General features: G+C 39.0%; 1 protein-coding gene across 4 annotated transcripts in view; it reads right to left on the bottom strand.

Moving 5' to 3' along the window:
- The window catches only part of WDR11 (WD repeat domain 11), a 196,020-nt gene that overhangs the window by 65,604 nt on the left and 114,423 nt on the right, over positions 1-15,993 (bottom strand). For all 4 annotated transcript variants that reach the window (XM_033941237.1, XM_033941239.1, XM_033941238.1 and 1 more), the window contains exons 16-18: positions 4,744-4,891; positions 1,822-1,928; positions 929-1,043 (exon numbers count right to left, since the gene is read on the bottom strand). In XM_033941237.1, coding sequence (XP_033797128.1) covers positions 929-1,043; positions 1,822-1,928; positions 4,744-4,891 — 370 coding nt within the window. The remainder of the gene's footprint in view (positions 1-928; positions 1,044-1,821; positions 1,929-4,743; positions 4,892-15,993) is intronic.

Raw genomic sequence — 15,993 nt, 5'->3', positions numbered from 1 at the left:
GGCTTAAGATAGGCCCGAACAGAAACCAAGACCCCCATTTTTGCCTCAAAAATCTCCATTTCTCCAGTCTGCGCAATACTCCTGTGAAACCTAGGCCTGGTTATGGTCAGCATCTCAGTTCACGTCAATTCTTCATCTTGAGTTTAGGAAAGTAGAAAGCTTGACAAACCTTAAAATGCTAAACTGTCTGCTATTCTTGCTTTGGCATTTCATTTATAATCTTAAGTTGAGTGTATGTTTTAAATGTTCCCTTCCCCTGTCTCTCTGACGTCCCTTCCTATATGCGACGAGAGAGCTGACGTGGTTGAAGTTGTTGCTCGCGGCAGTGAACAACTAGAGCTACGGGGAAGGGAGGGGGTGTGCGTGTGGCGAGGGGAGGAGTGGGAAGGGGTGCCGGCCCCCCAACATGGCCCCCGGAGTGGACCATTCCCCTGCCCCCTCCCCTTTACTACGCCACTGGTTCCACTTAACTAGTTTAAAATCTGTGCAGCATTTGAAAATTGCATAATCCCTTCTATCAATTAAATGTTTTATGAACATGGCCTTCTCAGGTTAATTGGGTTGTTCCCCTGGGAAGCAATTCAGATTCTCCCTCCTGCAATCGTTTGCAACTTAAACCACCAGATCAAAGGGTATTTCTTCATGTTTTTGACCTGGCCCTTCCTCCATCTTAATTGGAACCTGGCACGGCGAGTCTTCAGTTGCACTTAGCCAGAATTGTCTTACCCTCCTCCGCCCAGGACTCTGCAATCGCATGACCTGAATCCAGTTGTTAGAATCATTCCCCTTCCTTTAATGCCCCCACATCAGAGGCTGTCCACCGCAACCCAGTAGCAGCTCATGAAACCTTCACTGGGGAATTGTAATCGGGAATCTGCTGGGGTTCCCTGATCATACAATCTACTCCAGGAAACTTGTCCGAACCCACCTCTTTTGTGTCCCAGACCTCAGCTCCATCATGATACATGGCAATTAGCTTCTGGTTGCCCTTTCCAGGAGCAAAACGGATCTTCTTTACCCAGCTGCGGTGAGTGGGAATTCCCCTAGAAAATGCAGGGTCACAGACAAGGGTGAGTAAGGGTGACATTCTTATTCTTGTCATTGTTTAATGTAAAATTGTATTGGATTGTACCTTTTTTAAATGAAGAACGAAGACCCTTAGGTGCAAGTGGTGAAGGAAAAGCAAATTAAATGGGTTTAATGTTCCTTGTCTGCTGTTTCACTCTCTCTGATTTACTCCTACCCCACAAGATTATTATGGGCAAAACAGTTAAGAAAATACCCCATCTTTAGGCACCACTGTGAAATCTGATGAGTCTTTGTACAGTAATTCATTCCGGAGAGCTGAGTACTCATTGGCAGACTTAACCCCTTGGCTGCTCTTCGGAAGTCATTACTGCTGGCACAAAGGGAGTCCCCTCCCCCACAATGACTGATCAGCCAGCAGTCCCTAAATAACGATGAGCTACACCGAAGCAGCTGCTGGAACACATTTGTGATTTCTTAGGTATATTTATTCTTGAAAGGGACCGATAGGGAAAATACTCGAGGACACGATTACTAATTAGCGTATTGTAAACCGCTTTGGGTGAATTTCTTCAGCTTACTCCTGTGCATACCGACACCTGGTGTGAGCTGTCACTAAGGGGAAAACAGCTCTGCTCATGGCCCCCACTAAATTATTGCCTAAACGTTTGATTTAACTTTACTGCAGAGCTCTGCATGATGCAGTCTGACAAGCTTGCTCCTAGCAGCTCTGTGGATTCATTTTAACTTGGTCACAGAAGCTTCAATAAAGGCCCTTTCCAATGCATACCATACCTGGACATTCTGGCTTTTAAATCCCAGAAGTTTAAATTTCCATCAACATCTCCCAAGACCAAGGTGTCCCCCTTCCAAGCAATGCAAGTGATACTGCCCATGGTTCCCTGCAGAAAGACAGAAGGCAAAAAGGGGTTATCAGCCACCAACACCACAGGTCAAGAAAACTCTACTCTGAAACCCACATGCTACGAACTCTCAGTCACTGTCTACCACTTTCTGGCTACTCTCTCCTCTAATCCCGACCTGGGATGGGATGGGACTTCTTTATGCAGTATCTGAGGTCATTTGTCATTTCAGACCTGCACGATCATATTAAGGTGGGGGTCTTTTACTAAGGTATGCTAAATGCTAGTGTGCCTTAGTAAAAGACCCCCTAAATCAGGGGTGTCAAAGTCCCTCCTGGAGGGCCGCAATCCAGTCGGGTTTTTAGCATTTCCCCAATGAATATGCATGAGATCTATTAGCATACAATGAAAGCAGTGCATGCAAATAGATCTCATGTATATTCATTGGGAAATGCTGAAAACCCGACTGGATTGTGGCCTTTGACACCCCTGCCCTAAATGAAGCAAGGCCTATAGCCCAGCAGTCAACGTATGGAGCTGGCTAGCTAAGGACGTATCAGTACGAAAGTATAAGAACAGCCGCCATGTTCAACAATGAAGAAGAAAAAAATCGGTACATGAGGTGTCAAGTGCAAACAGCAGCCAGCAGGGTACAAAAAAAAAAGTAAAGTGTAAGAGGCTATTATAGTATTTTATTATTAGTATTAGATAAGTTATAGGAGGGGTGGGAGTGGGAAAGACAATAATTGATAATTGTTTATTATTAATATATGGGTGGCTGGGAAGGGATTCTTTTATATTTATATATTTTAAAGAGTATAAGTAAGTATGTCAAGTGATTAGTTAATGTTTTCCTGATTGAATATTATACACTTGTTGTAATATTTGAAAATGAATAAAGATTTTTTTAAAAAACCAACAAAAAATAAAGACCAAACAGAAAAAAGCAGAATTAAACAATATCAAGTCACATGGTGAACATTTGAAAAGAAGCTTGATGGTGAGACAAAACAATTAATAAAACCTTTTTCGGGCACTCAGACTAAATGAAGCCTTTACATTGGTTTTTACTAAAGAAGATCTCAGGGAATGATGATGATTCAGAAGAACAAATTCCTGTTTGTAATAGGCCAAATCACCTGGACTGGATGGAAGTCAAAAACAAAACTGAAGACTGGAGAATGGTCAATGAAAGGTCAATTTTACTAAGGCTAATCTGGGAGAAACTAGTCCCAAAGACAAAATTACTCCAAATAGATTTAACAGAGTCAATCTGGATCAGGATTTAGCCAAGGGAAGGTTAAATTCACAACACACGGGGGTAAATATTGAGCTGTCATCGACATTATAACCAGAAATTCAATGCTGGTCCATGTCTGGGCTCCAGCACTGAATATCCAGGTTTATGAAGCCAGCTTAGAGAAATAACTGACTTTTATGCAGTTCTATTTGTCCAGCCAAATGCCGACTGGAATAACCCCAAAATAGCCAGTTTCAAGTTGGGTGCTAACTGCTGGCACCTACAGAGAATGGTGAAACTTCTGCAATCCTGTGGATTACAGGACCGGAGGCAACATGGATTCACTAGAGATGAATCTTGTCAGACAAATCTGATCAATTTCTTGACTGGGTGACCAGAGAATTGGGTAGAGGGAGAGCGCTAGATGTGGTGTATTTAGATTTTAGCAAAGCCTTTGACAGTGTTCCACACAGACATCTACTAAATAACCTGAATGCTCTTGGGCTGGGTCAGGTACTGGTTGAGTAGGAAGGTACTAATGGAATCTATTTGTTTGGCACTTAGTGTTGCATTGTTCCAAGCTGGAATTGTTTTACATAAGAACAAAAGCTGTGCCTCTGCTGGGTCAGACCATAGGTCCATTGTGACCAGCAATCTGCTCACACGGCGGCCCATCAGGTCCAGGACCTATATAGGAACACTGACTGCTCTTCCTGAGGATTCTATTAGCTGCTTCAACATAGATACATGCAATTCACTGAAGAATCTTATTTGATTATTGGGTGCTGTTGCTATGATGTGTTCAATACCGATAATAATAGGGAGGAACCGAGGTAAGGTGGATGTAAGAATTAGCCAGAAGCAGGGTGTAATCTCAATAAATGTTAATCGAAAGCTCGACGGCCAAAGGATTAGAAAGGCAACAAATAGGAAGGTAAAATTTCTATTAGTAAACTGTAGGTCAGAAAAGACTAAAACGGCTGCGATTCTGGATTTAGTAGAGAAGAAGGATGTGGAGAGATTGTATGCTTTCCAGAGACATGGTTACAAACTGAGGCACTTCCTTTTCTCATTCAAGATCTGATAAAGAGAGGAGGAGGCTATAAATCTTCTTTACAGTTTTTGAACTTAAATCAGTGTCTTTCCTATATAAGGAACTATTATTGGGATCAGTGGCATCACCTGCAGCCACCTGCGCTGTCTGTTGGGACTGGACCACCAGAGAAGGGGGACAAAGGAGATGTGCTAATGTAAACAATGGTCCCAGCTGCTGGAAATTCCCAATATCTTAGAACTGTGAGATAAAGCTACCAGTCACAACATCTGAACAACAATCAGAAAAGCTGCTACGCCGGCAAAAGTCAAACAATTTCCTCAAGCCAGTTAAAGAGTTGTAGTGAAGTTGGACATATGAAAACAGAGCATAAGAATAACACCCAGGAGGTAAAAGAATAAAGCTGAACTAACGCATTGACTTCCTTAAAGAACTCTCCACTGAAGTTGCACCAAACCTCCTACGTTTATTACTATAGGGAGGGGTCCCCACTAGCCCCCCCCCAGGGGCAAATAGTCCTCTCACAAACCAATAGAGCAGAAGCCAAAAGCATCACTTACATCTGGAGGAATCCTGGCACTGTCCTTCACAGAGTTTCCCTCCACAGTGAGATGATACACCTGTCCGTCCGTGTCCGTGAATACAAAGTGCTCCCGCGCGCAGATGTTCTGACTCAATTCAGATTTGCTTTCCGCTTCCTGGAACAGACTACAAGAGGATGACATCACATTAAGCTCTACTGCCAGTATCGTCCATTAAAATTTCACACAGCCCCTCTCGGCACACACATAGTAAAATTTCTCTCTTTTCCTCCTAAAGTCCTATTCTCAGGATTCCGTTCGCTTTGACTTTGTATGTTTTTTTCTTTTCCTATTTGGCCCTATTAATATCTGAGACGTCAATAAATCTTTTTTTCCCTTACTGCAGGGGTGTCAAACAGGGCCGAAATCTAAAACAAAGGCTAAATCGCGGGCCAAATTTTGTATTAAGATACTTAGGGGTCTTTTTTATTAAGGTATGTTAACCAATTTAGCATGCGCTAAATGCACACTTTTTTTTTTTTTTTATAAATCTTTATTCATTTTTACAACTTACAACAAGTGTAAAAGAAAATAACATTTGAACTTAAAAACATCACTTGATTTTCTATTACAGTCATCTTAAAATAATGAAATTTATCTCCCCCCTCCCATCCCTCCCATTTCATATACATTCATTATATTATACAATATTTTCTTTTCTATTAATCCAAATATTTAATAAAGAATCAGAACCCCCCCCCCATTTTCAATAATATTATTAAGGGAAAATCTGCTAATGGCCCCCAAACATCCTTGAATTTAATAAAATGCCCTTTGTGTGTGGCTAATGTTCTTTCCATCTTATATATATGACACAAAGAATTCCACCAGAAATTAAAGTTTAATCTACTCCAATTCTTCCAATTAAATGTAATTTGTTGAATGGCGACTCCGGTCATAATTAGCAAGAGCTTATTATTTTTTGAGGATATTTGACTCTTTGCCCTCATTGACATGTCAAATAAAATAGTATCATATGATAGGGCCACCGGATTCTCTAATAAACAATTTATTTGGCCCCATATTGATTTCCAGAAAGCCAAAATAAATGGACAATAGAATAATAGATGATTTAGAGTCCCAGTTTCGAGATTGCAGTGCCAACATCTATTAGACTTAGAGCTATCTAATTTATGTAAACGAACAGGGGTCCAAAATGCTCTATGTAAGAGAAAAAACCAAGTTTGTTTAATAGATGCCAACATTGTACATCTCATCCTCCAAGACCAAATTAGTGGCCATTGAGACACAGTAATTTGATTATTAATCTCAATGCTCCAAATATCTCTAAGACCAGTCTTTGGTTTTTTATTCATAAATTCAGATATCAATTTATACCACTGGGTGGCCTGATGTCCCAGGAAGTCCACCTGAAAGCAGAAGAACTCCAAACTATATTGATTAGCAAGATTTTTCCATTCAGGGAACCCCACCTGAATGGCCTGCTTCAATTGCAACCATGTAAAACTTTGTGATTTATCAAGACCAAATTTATGTTGCAACTGTGAAAACTCAAGCAGTTTACCATTAGATATAACATCGTCTAGAGTTCTTATACCTGCCATCACCCAATGCTTCCAGATGATCTTAAATCCGTCAATTTGAATCTTGGAGTTAAGCCATATATTTTGATTTGTTGATTTATATAATGGGATAGGTGTTAGATTGTTTACAATTCTTAAGGTTTTCCATGTATCTACTAATATTTTGCACCTTTTTTTTTCAAAATTCTTTATTCATTTTTCCATCCAAAATCAAGAGCACAATATTATATCATTTAAATCATATAAACATCTCTTGTATTTCTTTTAACATCATCTTAAAAACACATTTATATTTTGCAGCTAGGTCGCAGTGTTCGGCATTGCTACATGTCCTTCTAAAGCTGTATTTAGAGAGTTTGTGCATCATCTTTTTTACACACCAGAAGACTCATAAGACTCCTGAGGCAGGCCGAGTAGGCCGAAATATGTGCATGTCGGGTCGCTGAGTCATCATATGAATTTTGGATGAATAAAGGCATTTGGATTTATCAGATGAGTTGAAAGACACTTTTTTGTTGTGCACCATAGTCTCAAGGGGAACATGAGTCGCCATTCCAACCACAACCAATCTGGAGTATTGTCGATGAGCTCTGAGATGACCCAATACATACCCTGTCTCAAAATATAGGCTTGATGATACCTATAGAAATTGGGAAAATTTACCCCACCCTCCACAATTGATTTTTGTAGAGATACTAAAGCAATTCTAGGAGTTTTGCCCAGCCAAACAAATTTTGTAAGAATACTGTTTAACTTTTTATAAAAGGACCCCTTAAAAAAAACTGGTAACATTCCCATCTGATAGCAAACCACAGGCAATATCATCATTTTAATAGTTTGAACTCTCCCCCACCAAGACAAATGTAATGGATTCCATTTTTCACACATTTCTGTTACCTTCTGTAATCAAAATTTTTCATTCTCTTTCATTGTGTCTTCCAGTGTATTTTTATCCAAATACCCAAATATTTTAATCCACCTTCCTTCCATTCAAAAGAAAATGAATCAAATAATCCTTTTGTGCAATACACATTTAGTGGAAGAACTTCAGATTTACTCCAATTTATCTTACACCCTGAAAATTTTCAAAATTTTTCAATCAATTCTAGTAAGCATGGAATGGTTGTTTCAAGATTTCTCAAATGAAGCAAAATATCATCAGCATATGCAGAGACTTTGTATTCCCGGTCTGAATAAGGAATGCCCTGTATCCCCTTTGCTTGTTGAATAGCTAATAACAAGAGTTCCAAAACAATATCAAAAAGCAAAGGAGATAGGGGACAACCTTGTCTAACTCCCCTCCGCAAATTAAAGCGTTCAGAAAAATTATTATTTATATATTTTTGCAACAGGGGAGCTATACAATGTTTGAATCATTTGTATAAATCTTGAACCTATTCCAAACCATTCCATAGCTTGATACATGAAGGTCCATTCCACACAATCAAAGGCCTTTTCTGCATCCAAGGATACAGAAAAAGCCGGATCTTTCATGGCTTTTGTTAAGTTTAACATATGAAAAGCCAATCTTGTGTTATTAGATGAATGTCTTCCAGCAACAAATCCAGTTTGGTGCATATCAATAATAAAAGGGAAAGTCTTGGCTAAACGTAAAGCCAAAGTCTTAGCTAATAATTTTCCATCTACATTAATTAATGATATAGGCCTATAATTTGAAAACAATGTGGGATCTTTGTTTGGCTTTGGCAAAACTATGGTCAATGATTCTGCCATAGTACCTGTAATGCAACCCTTATTTAGTTGAGCCTGATATAATTTCAATAAATGAGGTAATAAGTTAATTTGAAATGATTTATAAAATTCCACTGTGAAACCATCCCCACCTGGAGCGAATCCAATTCTAAGAGACTTCAATGCTGTTTCTAATTCTTTTAATGATATAGTTGTTTTCTAATATATGCCGAATACGAGATAATATTACCTCTCATGGTAGCCTTAAATGCATCCCATAATGTTTCTATAGTAATATCTTCCGAGGTATTAATTTGAAAAAATTCAGTCATTTTTAAATTAAAATCTTCAAGGAAATTTGAGTCTGCAATCATTGTATTATCGAATCTCCAAATAGACCTACTATATTCTTGTTTTCCAAACATAAATTCAATCCACACACCTCCATGATCTGATAGTATGATTGGGTCTATGGATGCTTTTGTCACTTGTATTAATTGATTTGAAACAAAAACATAATCTATTCTTGAAAAAGATTTATGAACTTGTGAACAAAAAGAAAATTCCCACTCATCAAAATGAAGTATCCGCCATATATCCTTCAAATCACAAGATTGTACCAAATTATCTAACCCTAAAGACTTCATAATTTTGCTTGTTTTTTTTATTAATGGATCTATGACAGCATTGAAATCTCCAGCCACCACTAAATTAGAAGCAGCCAGTGGGAGTAATAATTGTTGTAATTTCTTAAAATATTCAATTTGATTCGTATTTGGGGCATATACATTTACCAGATCCAGGGTATTATTTCCCATGCTCATTCTTACATGTACTCACCTTCCCAAGGGATCAGAATCAATCAATTGAAAATTAGCTGTATTTTTTTTTATTTAGCAATATGGCCACCCCCACTTTTTTCCCAAGAGCAGGGGCAAAAAAACTCTGTACAGATAGGAGTAGAGGTAAGGTTATAGGGACAGGATTAGAGGTAAATTACAAAATTAGTCAGAGACCACTGTTCAGGCAGTGGGCCTGATGGGCCGCCGCGGGAGCGGACCGCTGGGCAGGGTGGACCTCTGGTCTGCCCCAGCGGAGGCAACTTCTTATGTTCTTACCCATTCCCCTTCCAATTTTTGTGACTCTACCACTGATAAATGAGTCTCCTGTATGAAATATAAATCCGCATTCTGTTGCTTCAGAAAAGCAAACATTTTTTTCTTCTTTATATGATGGTTAAGGCCATTAACATTTAATGAAAAAAGTCTAACCTCCATTATATAGTTTGTTTTCTAAGTAATCAGATATAATTAATTTAAAATAATTAGACACCATTACCAATAATTTAAAATTTTGTACATAAAATACCCCTATCCTAAAAAGTTCCTTCTCTACCCATCCCCCTCCCCTCCCTCCCCAAATTTTTAATAACAGTGTTAACTTGGTGATACACATATTAGATCAGGCGATGATAAACTCCACAAAGATCTTTCTTAAATCAATATTCCAAATTAAGTCACACCTAAAATGCTTGTAAAATATAATCATTCTTGATAAAATTAATCTGTCATAAATCATATAATATCAATTTAATAACTTTGTATGCAGTTTAGAAATTTCTAAATTAGTCTTTTATAATAATACCTAAACACTCAATTGTATTCCATTTAATTCACCCTATAATCAATAGATTTTATCCACATAAGTATATCTTCTTAATATCTCTTTTTTTTTAAAAAAAATTTTATTTATAGATTTTTGCATTCTTACAATTAAATTGTACATATTATATTCAATTATTACATGAAAAGTGTAATTACAATTAATTCATCTTATCATATAAAATATAACCCTCCCCTTTTTTCATTTCTTATTTCCACATAATATACATTCCCCCTCCCACTCTAATATAACTATTACTAATGTGCTATGAAATCTGATCATTGGAAAAGCGAGTCAATGGTTCCCAAATTTTCTTAAAATTATGAAGATTTCCCTGTTGTAATGCTAATACTTTTTCCATTTTGTATATATGACAGACTGAATTCCACCAAAATGTATAGTTTAATTTAGTATTGTCCTTCCAATTTTGAGTAATTTGTTGCATGGCGACCCCTGTCAATATTAATAATAGTTTGTTATTATGTGCTGAAATCGGACTCTGAGTTCTCATTGCTGTACCAAATAATATGGTATCATATGAGAGTCCTACATGATTTTCTAGTAATTTATTAATTTGGGGCCAAATTAATTTCCAAAATGCATTTACACAGGGACAAAAAAAAAAAATTAAATGGTCTAACGTCCCAACTTCTATTCTACAATGCCAACATCTATTAGATCTAGTGCTATCTATCTTTTGTAAGCGCGTCGGGGTCCATAAAACTCTATGTAACAAAAACATCCATGTTTGACTCATAGATGCTGACCTTGTAGATCTTAATCTCCAGGACCAAAATCGTGGCCATTGAGACGCAGAAATTGTCTGTCCAATCTCAATACTTCAAATATCCCTAAGTCCATTTTTTAAAAAAAAATTTAAAAATCCATATATCAATTTATACCATTTTGCAGCTTGGTGTCCCAAAAAGTCCGCCTGGAAGCAAAGAACCTGCAAACTATATTGGGTATTAAGATCTTTCCATTCAGGGAACCCTACCTGAATAGCTTGCTTCAATTGCATCCATTTAAAATATTGTGTTTTATTTAATCCAAATTTATGTTGCAATTGTGAAAAACTAAGCATTGATCCTTCTGAAATAACATCATTCAATGTTCGTATACCTGCAACTATCCATTGTTTCCAGACGATCTTAAATCCGCTAATTTTGATCTTAATATCTCTTAATTTTATAATAAAGACTTTTACATTTAAAATGAGAAATCAATAATAGAATCAAATTCCTTTTTGGTCCGATTATCAAAATATATTATAACTTATGATATAAAAATTCATTAATAAACATCTATAATTTGATCATTCCTTACTTATGTTTACTTAGATCGTTCCTTAAATTTACTCATCAATCTTCTTTTATTCCTTTTTACAAATTAAAACTTAGAACATATTTAATTTATTAAATCATAATAATACTAAAATTTAGCATCTAATTTTCGGGGAATATATTATATTATCTTTAAAATAAAACTTTCAACTGAATCAATTTCTTAAATTAAATCAATTACTTTTGATAATGAGAATCATTATCTGAAGATGAGGACCCAGAGGATAGCCTTCTCAGAGATCCTGCCAGTACCAAGGGCAGAAACGAAGAGGCAGACGGAGCTACAATCAATTAATGCATGGATGAGAAGATGGTGTGAGGAAGAAGGTTTTCTCTTCGTGAGGAACTGGACAACGTTCTGGGGAAAGAACAAGCTTTTCAAGAAGGATGGTCTACACCTGAGCAAGGTGGGAACTAGACAACTAGCAAATAACGTCAGAAGAGCGATAGAGCAAGCTTTAAACTAAGTAGAAGGGGAAAGCCGACAGTCGACCTGGTATCGACGGTTCGGGAAACGGTATCCAGTGAGGGTACTGAGGGGGAAGATTGCGGGGAAGACACAAGTGGCAAGCAACAGACTATGAACAAACAAGGGAGTCAGATGAAGCAAGAGGGGGACAGGATGAACATACTACAAGGGGAAGTCAAAATGGGACTGGATGATGAGAAGGAACAAGAGGAGGACAATAGGAACACGACACAAGGGGAAGGCAATAGGAATCTACCACAAAGAGAAGACAAAAGAGACAATACTCAGGAGTTGGCAGGTCAGGAAGGGGATAAAATGAAGAATGGAATGCAAGGGAAAATAGCGAGGAAGGGAAAATGCCAGGACTTGAACTGCATGTATACTAATGCAAGAAGCCTAAAGAACAAAATGGGAGAATTAGAAGTCATGGCCAATAATGAGAGACTAGACATCATAGGGATCACGGAAACATGGTGGAACGAGGAAAACATAGTACTGCCAGGATACAAACTCTACCGAAAAGACAGGACTTACCAGAAAGGAGGAGGAATAGCACTATACATAAGGGACACCATTCACTCAATCACTGTGGACACACCAGCGACAAATGCCCAACTGGAGTCATTGTGGGTCAAAGTACCAGGAAGCAACGGATCCGAGATAAAGATGGGACTGTTCTACCGTCCACCTGGGCAAACTGAAGCTGAGGATACAGAAATAGTAGCCGAGCTGAGAAGGGAATGCAAGAACCCAAACACCATAGTTATGGGAGATTTCAACTATCCTGGGATAGACTGGTGTCTTGAAAATTCAAAATGTGCAAGGGAAACGGAGTTCCTGGAAGCTGTTCAGGACTGCTTCATGGAACAACTTGTCGAGGTACAAACGAGAGGATCAGCGATTCTGGATCTGATCCTCAATGGGCTGAAAGGACCCGCAAAGGGTGTGGAGGTCGTGGGACCACTAGGAACCAGTGACCACAACATGATTCAGTTCAAAGTGCAAGTAGAATTGCCTAAGGGAAAGAGAACCAAGGCAACAACGTTTAACTTCAAGAAAGGGAACTATGATGCCATGAGACAAATGGTGAGAAAGAAGCTCAGAAACAGCTCCAAGGAAACTCGGACTGTGGAGCAAGCCTGGTCCCTATTCAAGGACTCAGTAAACAAAGCGCAAAACCTATATATACCAAAATTTAGGAAAGGATCCAAAAAGAATCAGACGAAGGACCCTGCATGGATAACCAGTGAAGTAAAGAAAGTGATAGGACACAAGAAAAAATCATTTCGGAAGTGGAAAAAAGACAAAACCGAAGGAAATTGGAGAGAGCACAGGCAGCATCAAAAAGAATGTCACCGAGTAGTCAGGAAAGCCAAGAAAGAGTATGAGGAGAGACTGGCCAAGGAAGCAAGAAATTTCAAACCATTTTTCCGATATGTGAAAGGGAAACAGCCAGCGAGGGAGGAGTTGGGACCCCTGGATGAGGGTGACCGGAAGGGAGTGGTGAAAGAGGAAAAAGAGATGGCTGGTAGGCTAAACAAGTTCTTCTCGTCGATCTTTACATTAGAAGACACATCCAGTGTACCAGAACCGGAAAAAATCTTCAGGGGAGATCAAGAGGGGAAATTATCATGCATGGAGGTAAGCGTCTAAGATGTTCTCAGGCAGATAGATAGATTAAAAACTGACAAAGCTTCGGGCCCAGACGGGATCCACCCGAGAATACTGAAAGAGCTCAGAGATGAAACAGCAGAGTTACTGCGGCATATTTCCAACCTGTCCTTGAAAACAGGGGTAATCCCGGAGGACTGGAAGATAGCGAATGTTACACCGATCTTCAAAAAAGGATCGAGAGGCGACCCGGGAAACTACAGACCGGTGAGCTTAACCTCTGTTCCGGGGAAGATGGCTGAATCACTGATCAGGGAAGGTATCAATGAGCATATAGAAAAAAATAATCTGATGAGATCAAGCCAGCATGGTTTCTGTAAAGGCCGATCATGCCAGACGAATCTACTGCATTTCTTTGAGGGGATAAGTAAACAATTGGACCAAGGTGACCCCGTTGACATTGTATATCTAGATTTCCAAAAAGCCTTCGACAAGGTGCCCCATGAACGCCTACTGAAGAAACTGTGGAGTCACGGGGTGGAAGGGGACGTGCACAGATGGATCAAAAATTGGCTGGCGGACAGGAAGCAGAGGGTAGGAGTAAAGGGGCACTACTCTGACTGGATAGGGGTCACAAGTGGTGTTCCGCAGGGGACAGTGTTGGGACCACTGCTGTTCAATATTTTTATTAATGATCTAGAAACGGGGACGAAGTGCAAAGTTATCAAGTTCGCGGATGACACAAAACTCTCCAGCAGGGTCAGAACTTTTGAGGAATGCAAAGAACTGCAGAGCGACCTGAACAAACTGAGTGAGTGGGCAAAAAAATGGCAGATGAGCTTCAATGTGGAGAAATGTAAGGTCTTGCACATAGGGAAGGGGAACTCCAAGTACAGCTATACGATGGGAGGGAGGGTACTCGGGGAAGGCAACCAAGAAAAAGATCTGGGGGTATTGGTGGATAACATAATGAAGCCGGCGGTGCAATGTGCAGCGGCCTCAAAAAAAGCGAGCAGAATGTTGGGCATTATCAAAAAAGGTATCACTACCAGAACGAATGAAGTTATCCTGCCACTGTATCGAGCAATGGTGCGCCCACATCTGGAATACTGCGTCCAATACTGGTCGCCATACCTCAAGAAGGACATGGCAATACTCAAGAGGGTCCAGAGGAGAGCAACGAGGATGATAAAGGGTATGGAGAACCTTTCATATGCCGAACGGTTAGACAGGCTGGGGCTCTTTACCCTGGAAAAGCGGAGACTGAGAGGGGACATGATACAGACTTATAAAATCATGAAGGGCATAGAAAAGGTGGAGAGGGGCAGATTCTTTAGACTAGCAGGGACAACTAAAACAAGAGGTCACTCAGAAAAACTGAGAGGAGACAGATTCATAACGAATGCAAGGAAGTTCTTCTTCACTCAGCGGGTGGTAGACACCTGGAACGCACTTCCCGGAGAGGTGATAAGACAGAATACAATTCTGGGGTTCAAAAAGGGACTGGATGACTTCCTGGAAGCGAAGGGGATAACAGGGTACAGATAGAGGTTTACCTTACAGGACATTGAGCGAATAGGGTATGGACATTTTAGGTTAGATAGGGAACACTTTCAGGTCATGGACCTGGAGGGCTGCCGCGGGAGCGGACTGCCGGGCACGATGGACCCCTGGTCTGACCCGGCAGAGGCAATGCTTATGTTCTTATAATCCCATAAGTATCACTAAGCATATATAGAACCATTTAGAATCAATTTCTTATACTACAATTTATGTATAAAACATAAATAGATAAATAAACCTACCGTAGATTAATTTAACCCATATAATCTCTTCCACAAAAACGTCACCTTTATGGAACTATTAGCACCTTCTCTTCTCTAAATTCTAAACTTGAATCATTTGTAATTATCTAAAGTATAATATAAACCAATATAATATGATATCTTATTATTAGGATGTTATGCAAACTCTTAGCGTAATTTGTCCTTTCTCTCTTGTCTTCATTGCTTCTTCTGTGTTACCAACTCGCGCTCCTTGATGATTCTTTATAAGTTCCTCCAGGTTTCATCAAATGCCACAGTTGTTAACCAAATGTATGGATTTGAAATTACACTGTAAAATTTTTGATCTATCGATTCATCTCTGTCATCTGGATGAACACTGCGTTAGCAGAACTGAGTGTGTTGCGAAAGGCACCCTGTACTTCACGAAGTACATTAATCACCTCCTATGAATTACAGCGCGTTGGATCTGTTAGATCTTCTCCTAAATTCTGAAATCAAATGTTAAATGCTGACGACTCATTAGCAATTGCTATGAATAAACCTCAACCTTTTGAAGTACATCTGCAGTTATACCCGTGTCATCTCCTTGTGGCAGAATTAATCAACAGCTGATTGTCGCGCTACTTCCGGGCAGCAAGGGAAGCCTCATTGGTCAAGGCTCTCATCTGTTTAACTATCAGAAACTAATCCTTCAGAGCATTAATAGCCCTAAGTCTAAATCCTTAATTCCAATATTGAAGTTCTGTTGTTTATTAGCTTCCTTCGGTTTCTGTTTTAGAAACATCCATTGATCCACCCGATCTTCTGTGCATATCTTTACTGCATTTTCACTCCTGCACAAATACCTCCAAGCATATTAGCAGTATAATTCCTGCATTTATAACAGATACAAAAAGGTATAACCACAGCACTAGAGTTGCTTTTGTTCCAATTTAGAATGTTTATTCCTAGCTTGATGAATTCCTTGCAGGGACCATTGAATCACACTATTTAAAATAAAACTGCAAACATTCTAATCCGTTTTCCTAAGAAACCAATGAAGACACTCTAATTCATGCATAAAGATTTCTTTTATATACCATCGTCAGAAAAAAGAAAGAATAAAATAAAGAAATATATAA

This window comes from Geotrypetes seraphini, chromosome 4, assembly GCF_902459505.1.
Source record: "Geotrypetes seraphini chromosome 4, aGeoSer1.1, whole genome shotgun sequence".
Classification (NCBI taxonomy): domain Eukaryota; kingdom Metazoa; phylum Chordata; class Amphibia; order Gymnophiona; family Dermophiidae; genus Geotrypetes; species Geotrypetes seraphini.
Note: the sequence above shows the minus strand (reverse complement) of the source record. Positions and strands in the feature narration are given on the sequence as shown.